The 21,748-nt window shown below is 34.0% G+C and overlaps 1 protein-coding gene across 1 annotated transcript; it reads right to left on the bottom strand.

The window, feature by feature from the left end:
- Positions 1–2,989: 2,989 nt before the first annotated feature.
- LOC128216251 (paired box protein Pax-1-like) lies at positions 2,990–20,309 on the bottom strand. Its single transcript, XM_052922820.1, has 5 exons — positions 20,243–20,309; positions 14,156–14,205; positions 8,660–8,880; positions 7,865–8,420; positions 2,990–3,541 (listed from the first exon to the last, which is right to left on the bottom strand). Exons 2-5 carry the CDS (start codon positions 14,166–14,168, stop codon positions 3,210–3,212), a joined length of 1,122 nt encoding a protein of 373 aa, XP_052778780.1. The 5' UTR covers positions 14,169–14,205; positions 20,243–20,309; the 3' UTR covers positions 2,990–3,209.
- Between the last annotated feature and the right edge of the window lie 1,439 nt (positions 20,310–21,748).

Genomic DNA, 21,748 nt, shown 5'->3' with positions numbered 1-21,748 from the left:
AAGATCAGCCACTTGAAATCACTTTTAAACGTACAATTGAAACGTTTAAGGCAACGAAACATTTGACATATCATAATTTAACACTTTCTAAAATGTTTATTTATATTTTACGGCACCTGTTAAAACAATACAAACAATAGCAAGATCAAAAATGTTCATGTATATTGTTATGCGATGAATTGCGAGCCGAACATATCCGAAAATATTGCGTTCATCGATTGATAAACGCAATTGACGAAAAGCAGTTCATTTAGGAAATGGAAGTTGAGGTGTAAATATTGCGTTTTATACAACGATATCAATTTTTTGTAAGTTTTTGACAATTTCATTTTTTCTTGCAATGGTATCAATTTGAGTCTAGTCCCTTTAATTTTCAATGCATTAAATTTGAAATTTGAATTTTCTTTCGTAAACGTGGACTTCTTCTCTCTTTGTGCTGTTATTTCTACAATGTAAGTGAAGAAAATGATGTCTAAATTATGAAGATCCTGGCAGCGTCATGTTCGATATTGGCAGCGTCATGTTCAATATTGGCAGCGTCATGTTCAATATTGGCAGCGTCATGTTTGAAACTGGCAGCGTCATGTTTGATACTGGCAGCGTCATGTTTGATACCGGCAGCGTCATGTTTGATACCGGCAGCGTCATGTTTGATACCGGCAGCGTCCTGTTTGATACCGGCAGCGTCATGTTTGATACCGGCAGCGTCAAGTTCGATATTGGCAGCGTCATGTTCGATATTGGCAGCGTCCTGTTTGATACCGGCAGCGTCATGTTCAATATTGGCAGCGTCATGTTTGATACCGGCAGCGTCATGTTTGATACCGGCAGCGTCATGTTTGAGATTGGCAGCGTCATGTTTGATACCGGCAGCGTCATGTTTGAGATTGACAGCGTCATGTTTGATATTGGCAGCGTCATGTTTGATATTGGCAGCTTCATGTTTGATATCGACAGCGTCATGTTTGATATTGGCAGCGTCATGTTTGATATCGACAGCGTCATGTTTTGATATTGGTAGCGTCATGTTTGATATCGACAGCGTCATGTTTTGATATTGACAGCGTCATGTTTGATATTGGCAGTGTCATGTTTGATATTGACGGCGTCATGTTTGATATTAAAAGCGTTTTGTTTGATATTATTGAGTTTAATCCTTTTATAAGGAACTTAAAATTATTCTCAGAAGCAGGTCCCCTTTTTGTAAGATATCTTAGTCGTAAAACTAACGCTGCTTAGGAGTGCTCAAGTACACCCGGCCCCAATTTCTCGAAACTTTTTAAGTCCTTTATAACATGATCAAGGTAAGCTCACTTTTTTGGTTTGGTATAATTTGAGCAATATTTACTTCTTTACGGGTGTTTAGACTTTAATCAAGAAGTATCTTTACGATATTCACAATAAACAATTTTTCATTTATCAAAACCAAATTTAAGTATGTATTTTGGCTAATTGAAATCAGCTACTTAAGCCTGTTAAGCTCAATAAGGAGTTACGCATGGAAAGTTACGACCTTTAGCCTTACCATCTTTAGTGAAATGGGGCCCTGAGCCAGTAATACATGAAAACTACAGGGACAAACCCCAGTAGTCGTGAATTCAAACATAAACCGTGTTGGAGGGTCAAGGTCCATCGAAATCGTTGATGACGACTAGGCGGTTTTTGAAAATAGAATACCGATTTATGCACCAGTCAATTGTAACCACGGCCCCACCAGGTCCGGGGATAGTCGGGGAAGTGGGTCGTGTTTTTACCTTCCAGGTGGCCCCGCAGTGCCGGGAAAATGCGGTGGTTTTGTTTTCCCGCCAAATATAGCGGGGAATGGGCCTTACCTAGAGTCCCTTAGGTGCGAGAGCATTTGGCGGGGGTTAACACGAGCAGTTCGTTACCGCAGGGCGGGGACTTTGCCCGGGCTTGGCTGGACCGAAAGTCAAAGTCCCCGCTATTCCCCGGACTTGGGGGGGGGGGGGGGCGTGGTTTCAATTGGCTGGTACATTAGCAGGTGCTAGTTGACATTGTCAGTGTTGGACAAGCAGATTCCACGGGCAGAAATATAACAATGGGAACACTATTGTATCGCTCTCAGTCGCCTAAACTTTCAGATTAAATTTAAAACATTTTATTCATTAACGTAAACAATTCAGTGGCGGATCCGGGATTTGACGTGAGAGGGGCGTTACTTAGGGGTACACTATTTTTTCATTCGCCCCTCACTCAGAACCGACATTTTAATAGTTAAAGTGTTTGCAGGGGGGGGGCTTTTGGGTGGTACCCCCCTTATAATGTTGGCAGGGGGGCTTAGGGGTGCTACCCGCCCTTAAAATGTTGGAAGGGGGCTTTGGGGTGCTACTCCCCCACCCCCAAGAAAAAAAATGGAACAATTTATTGTCCGAAAGGATTAACGCAAGGTTAAAATCAATATCAATTCATATATGGGCATACAGCTTGCTTAACAAATCTTCATATGACCTCTGTTTTTTTGCGCCTAGTGAAATCCGAATCTTCAAAAATCAACTAGAGTCGAATACGCCCTCCCGGATCATCAAAACGCAGTACTAATAACCCTATTATATTGTTATCGTATTCACGACAATATACGCATAGTTTTCTTGTATTTTATGCCACATGCGTTTCGTGCGAGCAGACCGCAAAATTGCAGATTTTGTGTCAAATTTTAATCGCATTTATTGCTACTTTAATTGTGCAGCATTTATGGTAACCCGTTCAACGTAAACAACAATTAGCACGTTTTGTCTCCAGGAAACTGCGGCAGATTCAAGAGATGAAGTTAATTCCGACTGTAAAAGAAACGCAATAAAACGCTGAAAACGAATTCCATTTACAGACATTTATTCATCTCGGCATGATGAGAACAAAAGATAAGATAACGGTAAAACAAATACGTTTTATCACACGAAGAAAACGCCAAAAAGGTATGTTTCTTTGCTTTTTGTCGTTTTCCTGAGAACGATTTCCGGCCTTAATGAAATCGGAAAAATAAACCCATTACATGTTCCATTAACTTCGTTAGTTTTTGAAATCGTTTGGGCTAATTAACCGTAATTATCAGGGCTAAAAACACAGAAAACCACTATACGTTTTCTTTAGATTCCAAGCGCACACAGAAAGCGTGAGCGTCGCTTCAGAGTCACGGAGAGATGTCGTTCATTAAATATAATTAAGCTTAATTCACACGAGTCACGCACAATTCAACACGGAGGAAAACGAGCGTCTCCTTGACATCGTAAAGCTATTGCTGACGTCATCTGTCTTACTGTCACGTGATCATACGCCGCAGTCGACACAGGTCCAGAGTACATATTTGGTAAATAAAGGTGATGTTGTTTCCAAAAATCAAACGCCTGATATTGGCGACTGTTGTGAAAGTGGAACGCGTGTTTTGTCATGTCGTCTGCTACTGTCCTGCTGACATCTTCCGTTGGTTTGTTCGTATTAACCAAGTCAGCAATTGAATACAGGGTCTTCGTACGGTGTTCTTTCCGAGTATCGTCCGGAACCTTCGGGATAGTTTTATCATCATCTAAAAATAAAGAAAATACCTTTATTGTTTGTTTTGTTCGTGGTAACAATTTGCTTACAAATACTTGTTATACAATGTTATAGAATATGTTTCATGTATTGTCTTTAAAACAACGAACACTGCAGAGATGTGGCGCCAGTAGCAAACAATAAAAATAAGCCCTGTCAGTGTGTGTATACCACGTCATATATGCTGCGTCGGAAGGCAACACTTTTCTTAAAATGAAGACTTAAAACAATGATATATTTTCTTTTTATTCACCATTTTAAATAAACTGCGTTATGTTTCATTTAAAATGGTGAAGAAATAGTAAAGTTATCTTTGTTTAAAGTCTTCATTCAAAGCAAAATAATGCCTTTCGACGTAGCATTTATGACGCAATTTATCACGTGGTATACACACACTGCCTGTTAAGCTGTTAAGATGCACACTTTAAGGGCATAAACGATAGACACAAACGTAGAAACACCACAGACCGCACACGCATCAAAATAGCTTTAACAATCTTCAATGGAACACGAGTTTCATGGGATTTAAACAATTTTATATGTAGCATTAGCTCAACAGTTATTAATAATAACAAAATAAGAAATATAAGCCGCATCAAGTTGAAACAATGACAATGAGTGAACTAGCTTTCAACATTTTAAAAGTAATTTCATGTACTGAACGACAGCATACAGACATCACTTGCAGACGAATTCCGTGGATGAAGTGCTGGGTGTGAAACGTGTATGCTAAGTTTTTAAATAAAAAGAACGGTAATAAAGGCAGTATACAGGGTGAGGAATCACGTGACCTTGCCAAAATTTCAGCGTTGCATCGTTCTACAAAACCGGTCAAGTTTAAAATTTGGCCAAGGATTGCATCATTAAAATACAAGTAAATCCCAAAATTTCACACGTGTAGAAGCAGAAAAAACAAAACAAAAAAGTTATTTAGGATATAACGTAACTTAATTGTTTGTTCAAATCGGTGACCCGTGTTGACTCATGTGAGAACCCCATTAAGTCACGTGATTTCTCGCCCTGTATAAGAACAAATCAATATAAAGAGTCATTAGCATTTTCTGAAAAGAAGTTATTTCCTTTCCCGCTTATGACCTCGAGCCCATCAAAACCAGACCAGTGTTAAAATATGTTTGTTCCGTATATTATTAATTAGTATGTTAATAGTCTTGATTGCCTGCAGAAACATGCCCTTTATCAGAGTGACAAGTTCTCTTAATACGTCTTTGAATCCGAGACAAATGCAAATGGTTACATTAATAATTCAGACGCGACGTCCCGAAGTGAAGTAAATTTCCCAATTATGTACCTTAGGTGTGATTTAATAGACAATAAAACGGAATCGGAACAAGCAGTGATCAAACTAGACGATAAAGATGCTCGGTTCTGTCAAAAGGTGATGGTAGCAAATTCCATAAATGACCAAAATGTCTTAATTGATCCCTCTCTTATCTGTTCATCTAAAATTGATAAATTCAGAACATAAACGAGGAGTTTAATGCATTGTCATCTAAGTGTGCATACCAAATGAAGCTTTCTAAGAAAATAAAGGTGTTTGTTACGTTTAGAATGCCTAAGAATGTCGAGCTCCGCCTACGTCTTAAAATGGAATTAGTAGGTTTCAGAGACCAATCGATAGTCGTATATTGGCGACTTTTTTGCCAAAGCTGTCTGGAAAGACACTTTGAATGGCATTTATTTATTCTTAAGCATGCTATGATTTATGTTTGGTCAACTGGAAGGTTATGGTCATATAAAGTACATGTAGTTTAAGTCCCCAATAGACTCGTTTTCCAATGATCTCGTGTTTCACTGACAGTTCCAAGGCGGTAATGCCATCATCTATGGGTAAAGCTAAGATGATGCGAGTTTGGCCTGTTTGTGGTGCTTGTATTTGGTTATGTGGTGCCCATATGCTTGTGTCCATCGTTCATTGCCGTTGGGGCCATTACAGGGTTAATTTGAATGTTCAACTTCTGGGGTTGTACATATAAATTTCCTTTAAGTATTTATGATTTTGAGAAATACTTATAAATCATACTTTATAAGACAACACACACACATTAAAACATACCTTTATCTATATATGAACAACATTGCCGTAAAATTGTACTTTAAAAAGTATGGTTGATCATAAAAAGGTTACGCAAATACTTGTCACTGATGTTTATAAAGATAAACTGCCAAACATTATTGTAACATAACTTAAAGAACATCAAATTACAACTAAAATCATATTGACAGGTGCTTCTTTCTTACGTATACGCGTTAGGATCATAACATTACTTAACAGTAACTAAATACCATGTCTACAACAATTCACTAACCCTATGATAACTGGGTGGCGATTTTATGATGCATTTAAATTTAACGACAGATAATAAAGGTGTCTTTATCATCTATTAATGCATAAAAGACCCTGGGATATTTGGATTTGGGCCTGTTAATTCTGTTTTGTGTAAAATCCATGGAAAAGGCTCGATGGTTCTTGACACAAGAGACAGTAATTGCGTTCCAAAGACAGAAAGGCACCTGCTCTTCCACCCTGTTTTGCAGCAGTCTTTAATTGGCTTACAATCATGCCAATTTGCTACGGCACGCAATATCACTTTAGGCATATCGTTTGAATTGTTGGTATAAATTTCTTGCACATAGATTTCTTCGGCTTAGAAATCCATTCACGTTCTTATTTAGTTAATATGTTTTATAAATCATCTAAAATGATTGATTGTTGATTTAACCAGTAATCGGTTAGATGAACAATTATAGTGACATACGGCAGAACTTAAGTTGTGAAGTAGTGTTTATACTTGTTATGAATACAGTATTGTTATGAATAAAGTATTAAAATACTATTCTGTACAACCGATTTTTCAGGACATTACCTAAAGAGTTATTGGAGTTTCAGGATATTACTAAAAAAACATTGTATAGATCCTTAATATATTATATTACCCTTCATTAGTGTATAAAAACATGTTATCTGCATCATTCGTTTTTCAGAAATATTTAAGATCATTGTTGCTACGAGTTGCCATTTTCTGCTCAACACAGATTGTGATGATGTAATGTTATCGTGCGTATCGTTGTCAGTAATAACGTCAATATTGTTTAAAACTTAACATGATGATGTCAAAATAACGGCGTCGCCACACAATATGACGTTTTTCCGGGGGAAATTGACGCAAATGTCTTCTCAGAACACTTTAATCAGAACTAATGAATTTTCTAACGTTTGTTAATCAGACTGCGCCGGTAAGGTATACTTGTACATTAAAAACAATGTATGAACACTTAACTAAACAATAACGTTTCAGTTTTCTTGATTTTTTTATTTGTTATATATTGAATAAATTAGATGCAAAGTATTTTTCATATGTGACGTTGTATAATTTTTTTATCAACAAAGTCTACAATTTAGTGGGACAGCCCTCGTATAATAAACTTCATACAGTATTTTAACTGTATATATATATTGTATTTTTCAACTGTACTTTAGAAACTTATCAAAGAAAGAACTCAAAACTAAGTGCAATTAAATATATCTATACGCGAGCCTTATTTCATGAAATAATGTCAGTTTGAAACAGTTTCGTGTTATTTATTTATAAAGTATGCTTGATTTAAGGCGTCATGGGCATTTAGGTGAGAATTATCCTGTGAAGCAGTACATAAATAAATACAGCACAAAAGTAGAAAAAGGGTAATATTTCACAGTCGCAGTTTAATTTCAAAGTTAAATCCAGAGTTATTTTTCTTAAGTTATTAATCTTAAAAAAACGATAACGTAATCATAAAATCACAAGCTTTTAACGCCCTATGATTTAAGATAGAAATATGCAAGCTGGTGTGAAATGTTGTCACAATGACTTTCCAAAAAATGAAATATAAAAGTTCAACAAAAACTAAAACCCAGATTTCAACTATTGAAAACTTAATTTACGATATGTCCAATGAAGAAACCAAAATGAAGTAATTACAAGACTTCGCTCAAGAAATTAGGGGTGCAGTTTTATGTTGACAGGTAAAAGACTAGCGACAGGATCAGATGTTCTAGCACATGCAAGCCTGTGTTCAGATTCCCAGCGTTAAAATACACACAATTACCGCTCTCACATTTCACGGCCTTTCAATACACAGGGACCTTAACAGCAGTAATTGAAGAATAGGGCCCTGCCCACTCTATTATTACAGACACAAATTTGAACGTTTACCGTCCTATAAATGATTCATTGGTAACAAATCCCGTTTTATTCATCAATAATTTACAACCAATTACAGTAATCGCCAATAAATGCTGAAATAAAAACGGTACCTTTTGTTATCTGGCTTGTTTGTTTATCGCCCTCTTCAACGTCTTTGGCAAGCCTGTCATCTTTCAGCCTCTTGCCAGAGGACGAAGCAAAGGTTTTATCACCCTCCTCGGAGCAACGCCGTTTGTGCAGTTTTGGTGATCTTGTTGAGTCGCAAGTTTGCTCAGGGTCTTGCGTTAACTTTGAGATTGACGGCTCGGTGGGGACTTCGCCGGGCTCGAGATTATTAAGGGGCTGCACTAGCCTAGGGTAAGACAGACCTGGTATGTTTAAAGGATAAAGAGAAGCTGGATGGTGTCTTTGATATAACGCCTGCAGTGAAGGACCAGCCGGGAATGATGGGTAATATAATGGAGACATATCATTGGCCAGAACGCCCTCGCTATTAAAAGCGCCAGCGTTACGTAATATTCTATTTATAGAGCTTATGCTAGGAATCGATTGGTCGTCGCAGATGCGTTGGGATAGTAAGTAGTCTCGAATCTCCCAGGCAAAAATGGAAGGATTGTCTTTTTTTAGTTGTAGAATCTTCCGTACAACAAGAGGAGTCGCAACTTGCTGAAACAAAAGAAGAACACAAGTGAGTTTGAAATGATAAACCAAATCAGCATTTTTAATAACATGTTTTAGTATTAGTCATATTATTTACTTAACAAATTTGAAATAGTAAATTTCCTAAAACGAATTATCTATATGAATATCAGATAAAAGATATAAACATGAAAGAGTATCGATAATTCTCAATTTATTCATAATTTCGATAAATTTGCCGTAACCATAGTTTCATTTGTTAATACCTTTGGCTTATTTCCCCCGATTGAGCCTGGTTTGATTGACCCAGTCTCATAGTACCGAGTCAGTATTTTGCTGACACAGCCGTGTGAAACAAGAAGTTGTCTGGAAATGTCGCATGGACGGACGCCCATATGAGCCAGTTCCACGATTCTCCGTCTCACGTGGTCTGGGAGGGGCCGCCCATTAACAAAGACACCACCTAGTTGGTTGACGCCGGTCTGACCTTCAATACAAGCATATATGATAAGCATATATACATTGTTGAAGCCAATCATCAGCAATAAAGAAACATACTAAAATTTAAAAACAACAACAATGAAATTGAATTGAGAGAGAGAGAGAGAGAGAGAGAGAGAGATATCCAATTAAATTCCAAGTGAATGCTTCACTGTTTTCCATTTTATAAAACTGTGCACACATCTCGACGTCGAACAATAAATCTTATTTTTAATAAAGCTTTTCCATTGCAATAATATAATGAAAACTGCAGAGTCAAAAACCGTGTATAAACCGTGTGCAGATGTAAGTTGATTTTAAAAGTTGTGTAGGATGTTAAAAAACGAATACTGTTTATCTATTCTGTTGGGAAGTACTTTAAATAAATAAAATGTATTAATTAAATTTAGAATATTTATCTAAAATCAGAAACATTATTTTATTGCAAAAACCTCAACAAATTAGTAGCCGACTGTAGAATTATTATTGTTATAATTGAAAACTGGAGACATATAAATCATCATCTTGTTAAATAATCATAAACATCATTACAGATCAGCCTATCACACTGCACCATACAGGCATGAAAAACATAGTTCGTTATGTAAATACCACAAGTCATCAAGAGATATCAACCTTTAATAGGGTTTGGGAGCTTCTGGCATTAACTACGCGAATTACGTTTTACAATTAAAACATCTTAATGATTTCTATACGATTTTAAAATGTATCTTCAATCTTAAAATCAATTATCATTTACCGCATTGTATGCATGCGTTTTCATATCATGTTTTATCTTAAAAGCATATTATCGTTTGGAAAATTGATTAAATCTATTTCATTTTAATGGTGTTTTGATATCATTTTCGCAATATGTAAGGTCATAAAAATTAAAAGTGTGAACAGAGTTGCATTAAAACACGAGTTTAGCTCAACATTAGTCAAACCTCATCCGGAAAACTGTGAATGTTGAATATATATGCAACTTAAACTTAAAATGTAATAATTTAGAAAGACAGTACAGAAGCGATTACTCTTTCTAGCCACACTGCATCAAACGTTTATATTTTTAATACTAAAATTAAATACTGCGTACAGTAAACAACATACGGTGCGTCCTTGTTAAAACCCTTTTCTCTAATAAATACTTTTAAATATACAAAATAAAACCGTTTGTAGATCCTTCTTTTAATATCAAAACAAACAAACAAAATAATAATGACCTTTGACGAGTTAAAACATTTTGTGGCTATTCGTTATCGTTCATTTAAAGATCAAATAGCACGGTCAAATGCTTTACTTTAAATAAACACTAATATAGTGAACAGATAATAGTGCTTCACTTCAATTAAATACACACTAGTTTAGTGAAAAGATAGGCTAGCTTCACTATTTGGATGACGTTAAATTAAACAAAATAATACTATTGACCAGCATGGAACAATGATTTGCGTATAAACTTTTGAAATATGCGACCAGTATTTTTCTCTATCCTTTTTTTACCCTTTTCCTCTCTTTTACCGCCGCAAATGAATCTGTTTGGTTCACATATGCTAATACTATTATAATGACTGGTCACGAAGTATTTTGATCTTAATGTTGCAAATAAGATGATATTTTCCTAATTTCAAGCAGGACCTTTAAGTGATTTCAGATATTAAAAGCACAAATCGATTTTGAATCAGAAGATGATACGACTTCTCCTCATTTGTCTGAGTGTCTTTGCTAGATTAATTCTGTATCATAAAATATAAAACAGCGGCTGAAACTACGGAGTGAAATATTAATAAAGTTATTACAGTCTTCTCCGTTATCACACGCGGGTACTATCAGGTAAAATCTACAAAAAATTAAGACGCGCTTGTTTGGAGACTTAAAACGGAGCGGAGACCTTTCTTTGTATGAGTCGGCCTCGGTTAGGGTGCTTTTACGGGCAAGTTCGACAGACGATTCTTCTGCCTTTGTAATTAAATTACTGCAGCTTTTTATAGGTACATTATTTTAATTGCGTTTCAACGTCGACTTAGATGTAAATTTGTATCATACGACAAGTACGATATTTTTTTGTAAAGACTTGATATAAATCGTAGAATAAATCACTTAAAACTGGTTTCGCATGATCCATTGTCAGTCAATATTCAAATGCTAGTTATTTCAGATCAATTGTTATACCAATAATCACGAATTAGTGATTGTGCAAATACCTTATTTTGTCTCAATTAGCTCAAAATAGTATAGCTAATAATGACGAATGACTTTCATTATTACCCTTCCAATATATATGTGTTTAATTTTCTTCACCGACAAAAAATCGAACTAAAAATTCAAACACATTATGTCGTATTGCAGTAAGTTAAACTGTCAAAATATATTTTGAGAATTAGCATATCTCAGCTTGCGATGTATGAACGAAACCAATTAAGATAATCTTTTAATGGATACAAATAAAAAAGGAAGAAAAACACAATATAATTAAGTCGAATAGTATTAAATTTTTTATTCAGTTTACACATCGATCATTTAAAGGAAACATAGGATAAAATTATGAGTACATTCAGACTTAATTGTATATAAATATAAAATAAATATCAATTACATAAAGTAATAAACTGTGAAAATCACACACTAAATTGTAATTCGTTATACTGAAATGAAATTTGGGAATTTGCGATATGGAGAGTTAGTGACACTAAGTACCACCTTGTTTTACTTAATTTAATGGCCATGCTACCTAGAGATTGACCCGAGTTTGATATCAAAATATATTAAAAGATATTCACACTACACACCTACCATAGCGTTTTTTTATTTTCAACTGTTGACGTCAGTCTATCACAAAACCATTAAAATTGGTGATAACTTTATGGTAAAATTGGTGATAACTTTATGGTACGGATGTATTATCCAAATAAAGTTTATAACGCAACATTGGTTTTTATCCTTAATATCCACAGGTCCAAACGGGTTTGATACAATATACAAAGACCTTTCGCTGACAGTTGGAGGCGGTTACCCTAACACATTTATTAATTAAGATATTCTAATGCATGTGTAGTATTGTCTGTGTTGTTTTGAGGCGTTGTTGCTTTCTCGTTTAGTGTCTGTAAAGCACTGGTTCTTATGAAGGATACCGAGTTTAATTTGAAAGAAAAATGCAGAAAACACGGTATTTCTACCTTTTAAGACGATAGTAGATCACAGTAAATCTTTTAGCACTCACCAATCATTTTTGTTTTGAGTTTTCAGACATTAAATGCATGGGTACAATATTGTTATCAGTTATTAATTTTTTCCATAAATGAATTATTTAGTAAGTATTTAAAGGTTTATCATTAAAAAAATATGTTATACATGAGTATGTATTGATTTTGAATAATACTGTCACTTTAATACGATGCCTTTAAACAGGGTCTTCGTCAAAATGGTGACTAGTGGGTTTGTACCTGTTTTTTCAATGGTATTATTGTTCAGAGGTTCAGGGCGGAAGGTCTGCCAGTCATTCAACGAGAGACACACAAGGTCATAAAAAAACACACAAAACCTTTATATATTCACTTACTACTGTTCATAAAGAACTTAAAAGTCCGCCTAAAACAATTATATTGGCCGATGTTTATAACGCCAAGACGGTACACGTCTCGTCAAAATACAAAATCAGCATTTTTTTCACCAATTCACGCCGCTCGTGTTACTTTTGCTGCTCACTCAGTGAAATATATAGAGAAATATTTTTTGAGTGAGAGATCGTAATATATTTGATCGATTGAACAGGAAAGGTAAATACCAAGAATGGCAGAGCCAAAAGTGAAGTATTTACTTGGGGTGTTCACGAAGTGATAAATATATTGCCTGTTTACATTAAAACGCTGTTTTTTTCTTTCTTTTTATGAAATGCCATTGCCTAAAAGAGGTTATAAGATAAAAGTTAATTGTATTTTAATTTCAAATATGCACAACATTTTACGCAAAAGTAACGCGATTACGGAAATGACGTTTTTGAAGTTTTGTCCCTGTGAGCGCTGACTATTGGTTTTGAAGTGGGAGCGGGCTTAAAGTTCATATCAATGAAAATATCAAATGGGTATTTCACTGTGAAGAAATCACCCGAAAATATATAATTAATAACGATCTTACAAAACAACAACAATTAACCTCTATTTAGATAACTTATAAATACAAAATATCAAATTGTTATACAAATGTTCATTCAAAAATATGTAGTTGCAAGTGAGTTGGGCCACAGTAGAAGTTCGTGTTACTTATATCGCATGTGTGTCTCTGATGGTACTTGGAAATTTACTGACGGGAATAGTGTAATAAAAATTACACAGTGCTCAAACTTGGTAATAAAAAACCACTGCGGTTCAACACATTTTATATCTTGAAAATCACCTTAAATAATTAAAACTTTCAAGACATTTAACGCAAAGTGGACTATTAAATCACGTTCTATTTAGAACTTGCGTGTTGAAATAAATTCACCAAGTTAGACATTACACACTATACATTTTTTTCTTCTGAATATATATATTTCTTTCTATTGACATGGGGCGTTACACGAACGACGAGTTTTTGACGACATATTAAACATGTAGTTGATAACTAGGCTACTGCAGTTGTTTTACTTGGAAATGTGTACGACAGTGGCTTGCCTGCAAAACCTAAACCGAGCAGAAACACGACAACAACAACTCGAGGACAACATTCTTCACGCAAGGTTAAAGTGACACTCTTATTTAAAATCAATACATACACATGTCGAACAAACATAACATTTGAGTGATAAACCTATAAATACTTACTAAAAAATGCAATATTGGAAAATATTTATCACTGATAACAAGATTGTAACTGTGTATTTAATAGCTGAACTCGCAAAAATATTAAATGATTGGTGAGTGCTAATATATTTACTGTGATCTACTATTTTCACATTTGGTAGAAATACCGTATTTTCTGCACCTTTATTTCAAATTAAACGCAGTATCCCTCGTAAGAACCATTGTTTCCGACATTGATTTATCCTTTTCGGTATATTAAAACATTTGTATTATATGCGGTAAATCGTATTTGGGAGTAAGAGTGCATCTTTAAGAAAACCATAGTTGGTCTTAGTAGAGGCGAAAACACAACCAGATGTTAAATGTTAATATGACAATGGAAAATACTGGGACAACCCCAGTCGCCTTAAAGCCAAAGTATATTTTTATTAAGGCAACTCTGGGCCAATGCATTTGATAGGGACACAAATGTCGTTTGGTAATACTCAAATGGCTACAAACCTGTGTGAGGCATCTTTGAGGTCCCTCTAATGTTAACAACCGGAGCGATCCTGAAATAAAAATTATTTGTTATGTTCAGCAATTAAATCGAGCGTACTTAAATTGCACAAAACGAGTTACGGACATTACATAAACTTCATAAAAGTTAGGCACGTTACCATGCGACTGTAATAAAGGTTTCTTTGAAGACAAGTAATCTTTTCTCACGCATTGTGTGTCATAGGCGATTAGCAATGCTCTTTTATGACTGTGAAAAAAGCAGTGCATTTAATTCGTTTAGACGAAAATGTTAATTTTCTAATAAGCTGAACAAAGTCGACCGCATTTAGTGATAAGAAATTGTTATAAAGTATTTTGTAGTCATTGTATTCATATAAATTTCTTTAAAACTAAAATCAAGTCAAAATTAAACCAAACGATCTTGTTTATTTTTATCAGATTTAAAAATACTCGTCACGGTCACAGCAAAACGCTTAACGCTTTATGAGCAAAAAGCGTTGGTTGCGCCAACACCCAAAAATCTACTAATGCATAATTATTAAATTTAACAAAAATGTATTTATATAAAATAAAGTAGTAACCCAAAGCTTATTTTCTAAAATCAGATCATCACCTTTTTATAAAATGTTTACTTTATGAAATTAAATAGTATTCTAATATGTTGAAATCTATCAGCACATTTGCCACACTCAATGTCTAACGAAACATGGAAACAAAAACAACGACAACAACAGTAACAACAGCAGCAGCATAAAAATAATTAACGGACTTAATTTATTAAACAAATGGGACAAGTGTGATGTTACGCCAAGTGTACACGAAAACATTAAGTTGCAATATACAGTTAAACTGCGATCTTTCAAGCAGGCGATCTTTCGAAATCTGGCGATTGGTCGAGGTCGAGGCTTAGTCCCGACCATTATTCCTTCCTTTTTCATATATATTATACTGACGATGGATCGAAAACTAAATAAGTCGAGGACTTGAACACCATTGCCGGTCCCAGATACACAAAGCATGCGCACACCCTACCACATCTAATGAATACCTTATAATTACCTCAAGATCATACTTTTGCAAATAAAACATGATAATGAACATTGCACTTTTAGTATAATGCACCTAAACAGATTATACAATATAATAGCTAAATATGTTATTAGTAAACAATTCAAATTAACCAAGATTCGGGAGCAGCTAATTTAGTTTTTATTATTTTTTATTATACGAGCTACGGATATAAATCTGGCAGTACTGTTGACATATTCACAATTTAGCAAATGTTTAAACTAAACTTACAACAATAAACCACGTTATTGGGATTTGAATGAAAAATAACTTTTGTTTTTTTCTCTTAAAGCTGCACTCTCACAGATTTACTGTTTTGACAACTTTTTATATTTTGTCTTGGAATGAGCTAATTTCCACGTAAATATCTGCAAACCAGTGAAATAAGACTGCTGACAATAGATCAAAACGCAGATTTTAAGGGCTAAAAGCGTTTCTAACGGTTTTAGAAAAATGCATAAAACATCTTCTTTTTTTTTAACTTAACTATGAAAATCTGCGATCTGATTTTTTGTCATCAGTCTTATTTCACTGGTTTCCATGCGTTTTCAAATATTTTGGCTCGTTCCAAGACAAAAAATAAAAACAGTTGTTAAAACCTTCAATCTGTGAGAATGCAGCTTTAACATGTTCGCAATATGGAAAATGTTTTAACTTAACTTACAACAATAAACCACGTAATTGGGATTTGAATGCAAAATGAATTTTGTTGAGTATGAACTTAAATGAATAAACGGGTTACTCATCATTCTATTGTGTTGCGATGTTCACTTTTCATTGGAGCCAGTCTCCCATCGTTAAACCTCAATTGAAATTACCCCCAATTTATCGCCAATTGAAGTCTCCACTCAATCCATTACAAGGTTTTAAGGTCCAATACATCTTTTTGAACTTTCCTCTTTTATTCTTTAAATTATTACTCGTAAATATCTTTGTAATTGAAATGTTTATTTTAAAATTATTAAGTCATCATATGCATTCTTCTCTGTAAAATTAAGAAATCTAAGAATAATGAAACATCTTTTAAACAAATTTTATGGTCCAATGAATGAAACAATTTCATAATAAAATACCATAGGACTTTAACAAAAATCCAATAAATTAAACAAAAAAATATCATTACAGTGACTAATAATTTATTGTAGCATTATGTAGGAATTTTAAATGCTGATGTTTGACACAAACTTATATGAACAGTTTTTATTTACAATTGTAATTCCCACGAGATTATTTTGTTATAATTCGATAAATTGAAAGATTACGAGCAATTTGTTTTAGTATTGAACACATGACTCATAGAAATGTTGATGTGAGAGAATTATGTTTAAATGCTCACAAACTAATAAATGTTTGAAATTCATTTTTATATGTGACAAGTCACTGTCCTCATTCCAAATCATCAACACTATTTATATGATAAACTAAAGAAACAAGCTCAGTAGCCAATAGTTTAAACATAAACCCCGTTTAATGGCACAGGGTAAACGCCAAAGACAGAGAGCACAAAAAAAAATCACAAACAAGAAACATTGAACAAAACATAAAACTCCACAAACAACACAGTGCATACATTATATACTATATAAAAACTAGGTGTGTTTAAGGATTGTTAGGTACCGCCTTGGATCGGTCATTAAAATGTAAATTTACATGTTCAGCATTATCAACGTTTATTACAGGTGTGTTATGAGAACGTCTTAATGTGGAACACTACTGCTTTTAAGTACCCGATGTTCAATTGTATAACTATTGAATGCGAGGTGGACTCCATATAATTTTGATATCATTAGAAAAGATTGTTGTGCAGGGAAAGAATATACACAACTTATGCCAATCTTTATTTTATTTTTATTTTTTTCATATATATATGCCAATTTACGTCAACAATTTCAGGCCAATAAAAGAACAAAAAAGTAAACACCGAAATAACTTTATTTTATAATATTTTATAATGATTCTTCGGAAATCTATTTACATTTTATTCATCAGCAATCAATGCCGTTTCAAATAATGGCAATATTATGTGGGGTCATCGGGCATCCAATAAGTTAAGATAAGGTAAGATAAATCTTCCAATTAACCAATGAAAAATTCAAACAAAATCCTAAGCGGCATTAGGCAAGAATTCAAACAGGACGACAATGAACTAGAGACATCAACGTATAAACTCCACCTACACAAGCACACAGACCAACACTCAATGTGGACGGGTTTACGAATTAGTTAGATATTTTGTATTTGCTTTGCATATTTTTAGCTAAAGTATTTGTCTGTGACCCTCAAACAACATGCTCATATAACGTACAGGAATTCAAATGGAAAATATATGAAGAGACCTACAGTTTGTTTCGTTTTTTTACCGTTGTCTTGCATAGAGGAATATTAATATTAGAAAAAAACAACGTTTAGGTGTAAATAAGCTAAAGACTCGACTGATAGAGGTGTCTTGTAATTTTCTTTCTTTTCCATTTCCTAAATAAATTTGTTCCCAAAGAGCCTATGTAAGCTTGTTCAACATAAATATATTTTGAACACTGAAAAACCTGATAAAAGGTTGTGGCATCGTCAATTTAGATAAAAAAAAATCAACATAACTGTAAATGTATGTATAATGCCTTTTAGCGTACTGATTGGTCATATCATTAATGTGATATTTTAATCACAAAGTGATTTGCTAAAAAAGCTTATAGTTGTATGGATACTACAATAATTCACATAGAATTAACATAGCATGAAACGTCTACGTCAAACAGTTTATTTGTCCCGAAAACCTTTAATGCGCAGACAGACTAACAGTTTTACTTTATTTTTTTTTGTTCATGCATTCACATATTCAAAAACTTTAATTTACAATATTTCAATTATCTAATGTGTGTATGTTTGATATGTATTTCAACATTGGGTATCGGCTGTTCTGTTTAACATAACTTCAGTAGGCATAGATTTTTGGAGGAATCGTAAAATGTGTTAACCCCATTTCAAAGTGTATTAAGTTAAAAACAAATATAAAAAACATATTTCAACGTGTTTAAAGCATTCATGAGTCTGAAAACAAGATTCTTCTCACATTTGGTCAATTGAAAAATGGTTTGCACAATCTAGGTATCTCAATTACAGATGACGAACCAACAGTAAACACGGATGTTAGGAACAAAACAGTGAAATGTCTTTATAACCGTTCGTAATAAAGAGAAAAAAACAACAAATCTAAGCACGATAATTGAAATCAAACTGCTTCAGAAACTTTGATAAAACCAATTTTAAGTCATTTCAAAGCACCACTATACCAAATACGTATACCAATTTTGAAATGCGTTACGTACGCGATCTAACGAAAGGATGTATCCTGATTGTATGATATTATCACGTGATGCTACCAATGTTTTCAATTAAGGTTTATATGTCCGTCACCTTAGAATGAGTCCCTGTAGGCAAGTGAATGGGTATCGCTGTTCTGTTGTTGTTTAAATGGTCTGGTCGACGTAGGTTTGATTCCTACTACAACCAGCTTTTTATACGTTAATTGTATTTTTTCTTCTATTTCGGTATCAAAGAGTAAATAAGTAATGATATAAGGGTTTTCGGATGCAACACCGGAAAAAATGGTGCCAAAATTTGAGCGAGTCTCTTTAAATGGAAATAATTGTTTCAGTTGTAAATAAAACATATGGAACATTGAAGTCTTAAATGGTTTAGAGAATAACGGATCAGGTTTTATTTGGTTATACACATGAGAAAAAACAATCAATTTTCAATTTTTGAGTGCTCTGGAAAATAAGAGCAACAGCATAAGAATGGCAAACAATTTTAATAAACAAAAATAAAAATATGTGTTAACGTTTTAAATACGACGATGTTCGAACAATACTGAGCAACAACATGAATTACGTTAAAGATATTATGACCAACAATTTATACAAAACGCATGGACACCGAGGCGGTGTAGGTCAAGGCGCATACGTTGAACATAATTTTCTAGAAAACAATACAGAAAGTAGTCACATTTCCCGATTGATTACAACAGTATGAATCAACTTTTCAGTCACAATTTTCGATATTTTTTTTTTAAATGACAACAAACGAAAACGATATAGGAAAGCCCAGCCTCTTTTGGGAAAATAAAGATCTATGCCCTTGACATACTAAAAATGTATGTACAAATACTCAAAAGTGTTCCTGTTTAATTTAAATGACCAACAAATCTATTCTAATTTTAAAAGTTGAAATACACATACGGTTCAGTTATATAAATTTACATTAATTATGAGATAACTTTCTGTGATTTTCATAGCATGTTGTGTGTACAGATATAATATGATTTATTACAATTTCATTTCTTTTTATACAGATAGACAATCATGTCTACATACTAAGAAAGTAACCGTGTATGCAGTACCTAGTATTAAAATAGCTCCCAAAATAGTAACTTTAAAGATACACTCTTTCTCCCAAATAGGCAGTACCACAATTAATACAATTGTTTTAATTTACCGAAAAGAATGAATAAATAAAAACAATGCATAGTTCTTATGAAGGATACTGTGTTTAATTTGAAAGATAGATGCAGAAACACAGTATTTCTACCTTATGAGACGATAGTTGATCACTGTATATCTTTTCGGACTCACCAGTCATAAACTATTTGTGCGTAATCAACTATTAAATACACGGTTACAATCTTGTTATCAGTAATTAATATTTTTCATAAATGCATCATTTAGTAAATGATTAAAGGTTTATCACTCAAAATTTATGTTTGTTGTACATGTATTGATTTTAAAAATGAGTTTTATTTTAAGACAATTTAATTATCACACACAGTTAATTTTTCCGCTAATATAATACACAACTGAAAACACAACAATACTGCGCGACACATTTTCTATCCTTCATGCATTATCAGTTTTGCAATTATAAATTCAAATTATAGTACAAGTCTTCATCAACGCTTGTATTAAATTACTATAATAAAACTATTTCGGAAGACCACATACATCTTTTAAAACAAAATTTACTCACTTAAACTGGTAGCAGTTTCGCACACCTCAAAAATCTTAAAACAGACAGGATGCACTTCTGATACAAACTTCTCCGCAAGGGGTATTCCGGGTATTAAATGGTTTAAAGCGGGTTGGCATGGTAATTTTACCGAAACTGGAAAGTTTCGCGTGGCTCCGATACGCTCAGCGTCTCGCCTATTTACGCCCATGCGTCGAATCTACCAATCAGAAAGCGCGTCTTGCTTAATATCGGAAATTAACTGCCGAATGCGTACCATACAAATCATTTACTTCGCTTTATACTGCTTCATGAATTTTTAAAGCTGATCGCTGCGAAGAAATGGAAAACGAACAGATTAAGGATTGAAGAATATTTCGCACGGGGAAAATGGTTGTCCAATCTACCGAAGACAGATGTTTTATCGCGAAGTGAGTCTTTACGTCAAAAGATGCAATTAATCTTAAGTTCTTCACAACATGATTAACATACGAATGCTTCAGTCAAGATTCAATTAATGACTAGTTTACTTAAACATTTTGGTACTCTTTTACCACGAAGGAAATGCACTTTTAATTGACATATTGTGTTTGTTTAAACAAGAAATAGATATATCCAAAATAAGTTGAACAATTATAAAATATGCACTTAAAAACTAAATTGTTGCCAAGTGAAGGTAAACTCAATATAGGAAAATTGCTTTTAGCGTGTGTGCTTGTTTATTTTTATATTTTTATTTTGAAAACTGAACACAAATTAAGTGTTGGTTGTTAATATGGATAAGAAACAAGATTTAAATTAAAATGGCAACTCATTCCGATGCCTTTATTGACCGAGTAAAGGCAAACACATTAGTGTAAACTCTTGAAATAATTCCTAAAACAAATAAGTTAATTTGACACATGCATGGTTTCTCGAAAGATGAATATGCGGCCGTGTTGGAAAGAATTGCATTCAACCATAATTTTGTAATTTTCTTTGCAGGTAAACAACGCAAGAGCCACAAAAAGACACATAACTAGAGACACAAACGAACAAACACCACATACACACGTACAAACACCACAAACACACGAACAAACACCACATACACACGAACAAACACCACATGCACACGAACAAACACCACATACACACGAACAAACACCACATACACACGAACAAACACCACATACACACGAACAAACACCACATACACACGAACAAACACCACATACACACAAACAAACACCACATGCACACGAACAGACACCACAGACACACGAACAGACACCACAGACACACGAACAAACACCACATACACACGAAAAAACACCACATACACACGAACAAACACCACATACACACACACAAACACCACAGTCACACGAACAAACACCACAGACACACGAACAAACACCACATACACACGAACAAACACCACATACACACGAACAAACACAACACAGACACACGAACAAACACTACATACACACAAACAATCACCACATACACACGAACAAACACCACATACACACGAACAAACAC

Source organism: Mya arenaria, chromosome 14, assembly GCF_026914265.1.
Source record: "Mya arenaria isolate MELC-2E11 chromosome 14, ASM2691426v1".
NCBI classification, from domain to species: domain Eukaryota; kingdom Metazoa; phylum Mollusca; class Bivalvia; order Myida; family Myidae; genus Mya; species Mya arenaria.
This window is presented reverse-complemented; position numbering and strand designations above follow the sequence as displayed.

Coding starts and splice junctions, on each gene's coding strand:
- LOC128216251 (XM_052922820.1), bottom strand. Junction 8,421..8,659: donor TCGGGGGAAATAAGCCAAAG/GTATTAACAAAT, acceptor CTTTTGTTTCAG/CAAGTTGCGACTCCTCTTGT. Junction 3,542..7,864: donor AACAAGCCAGATAACAAAAG/GTACCGTTTTTA, acceptor CTTTATTTTTAG/ATGATGATAAAACTATCCCG.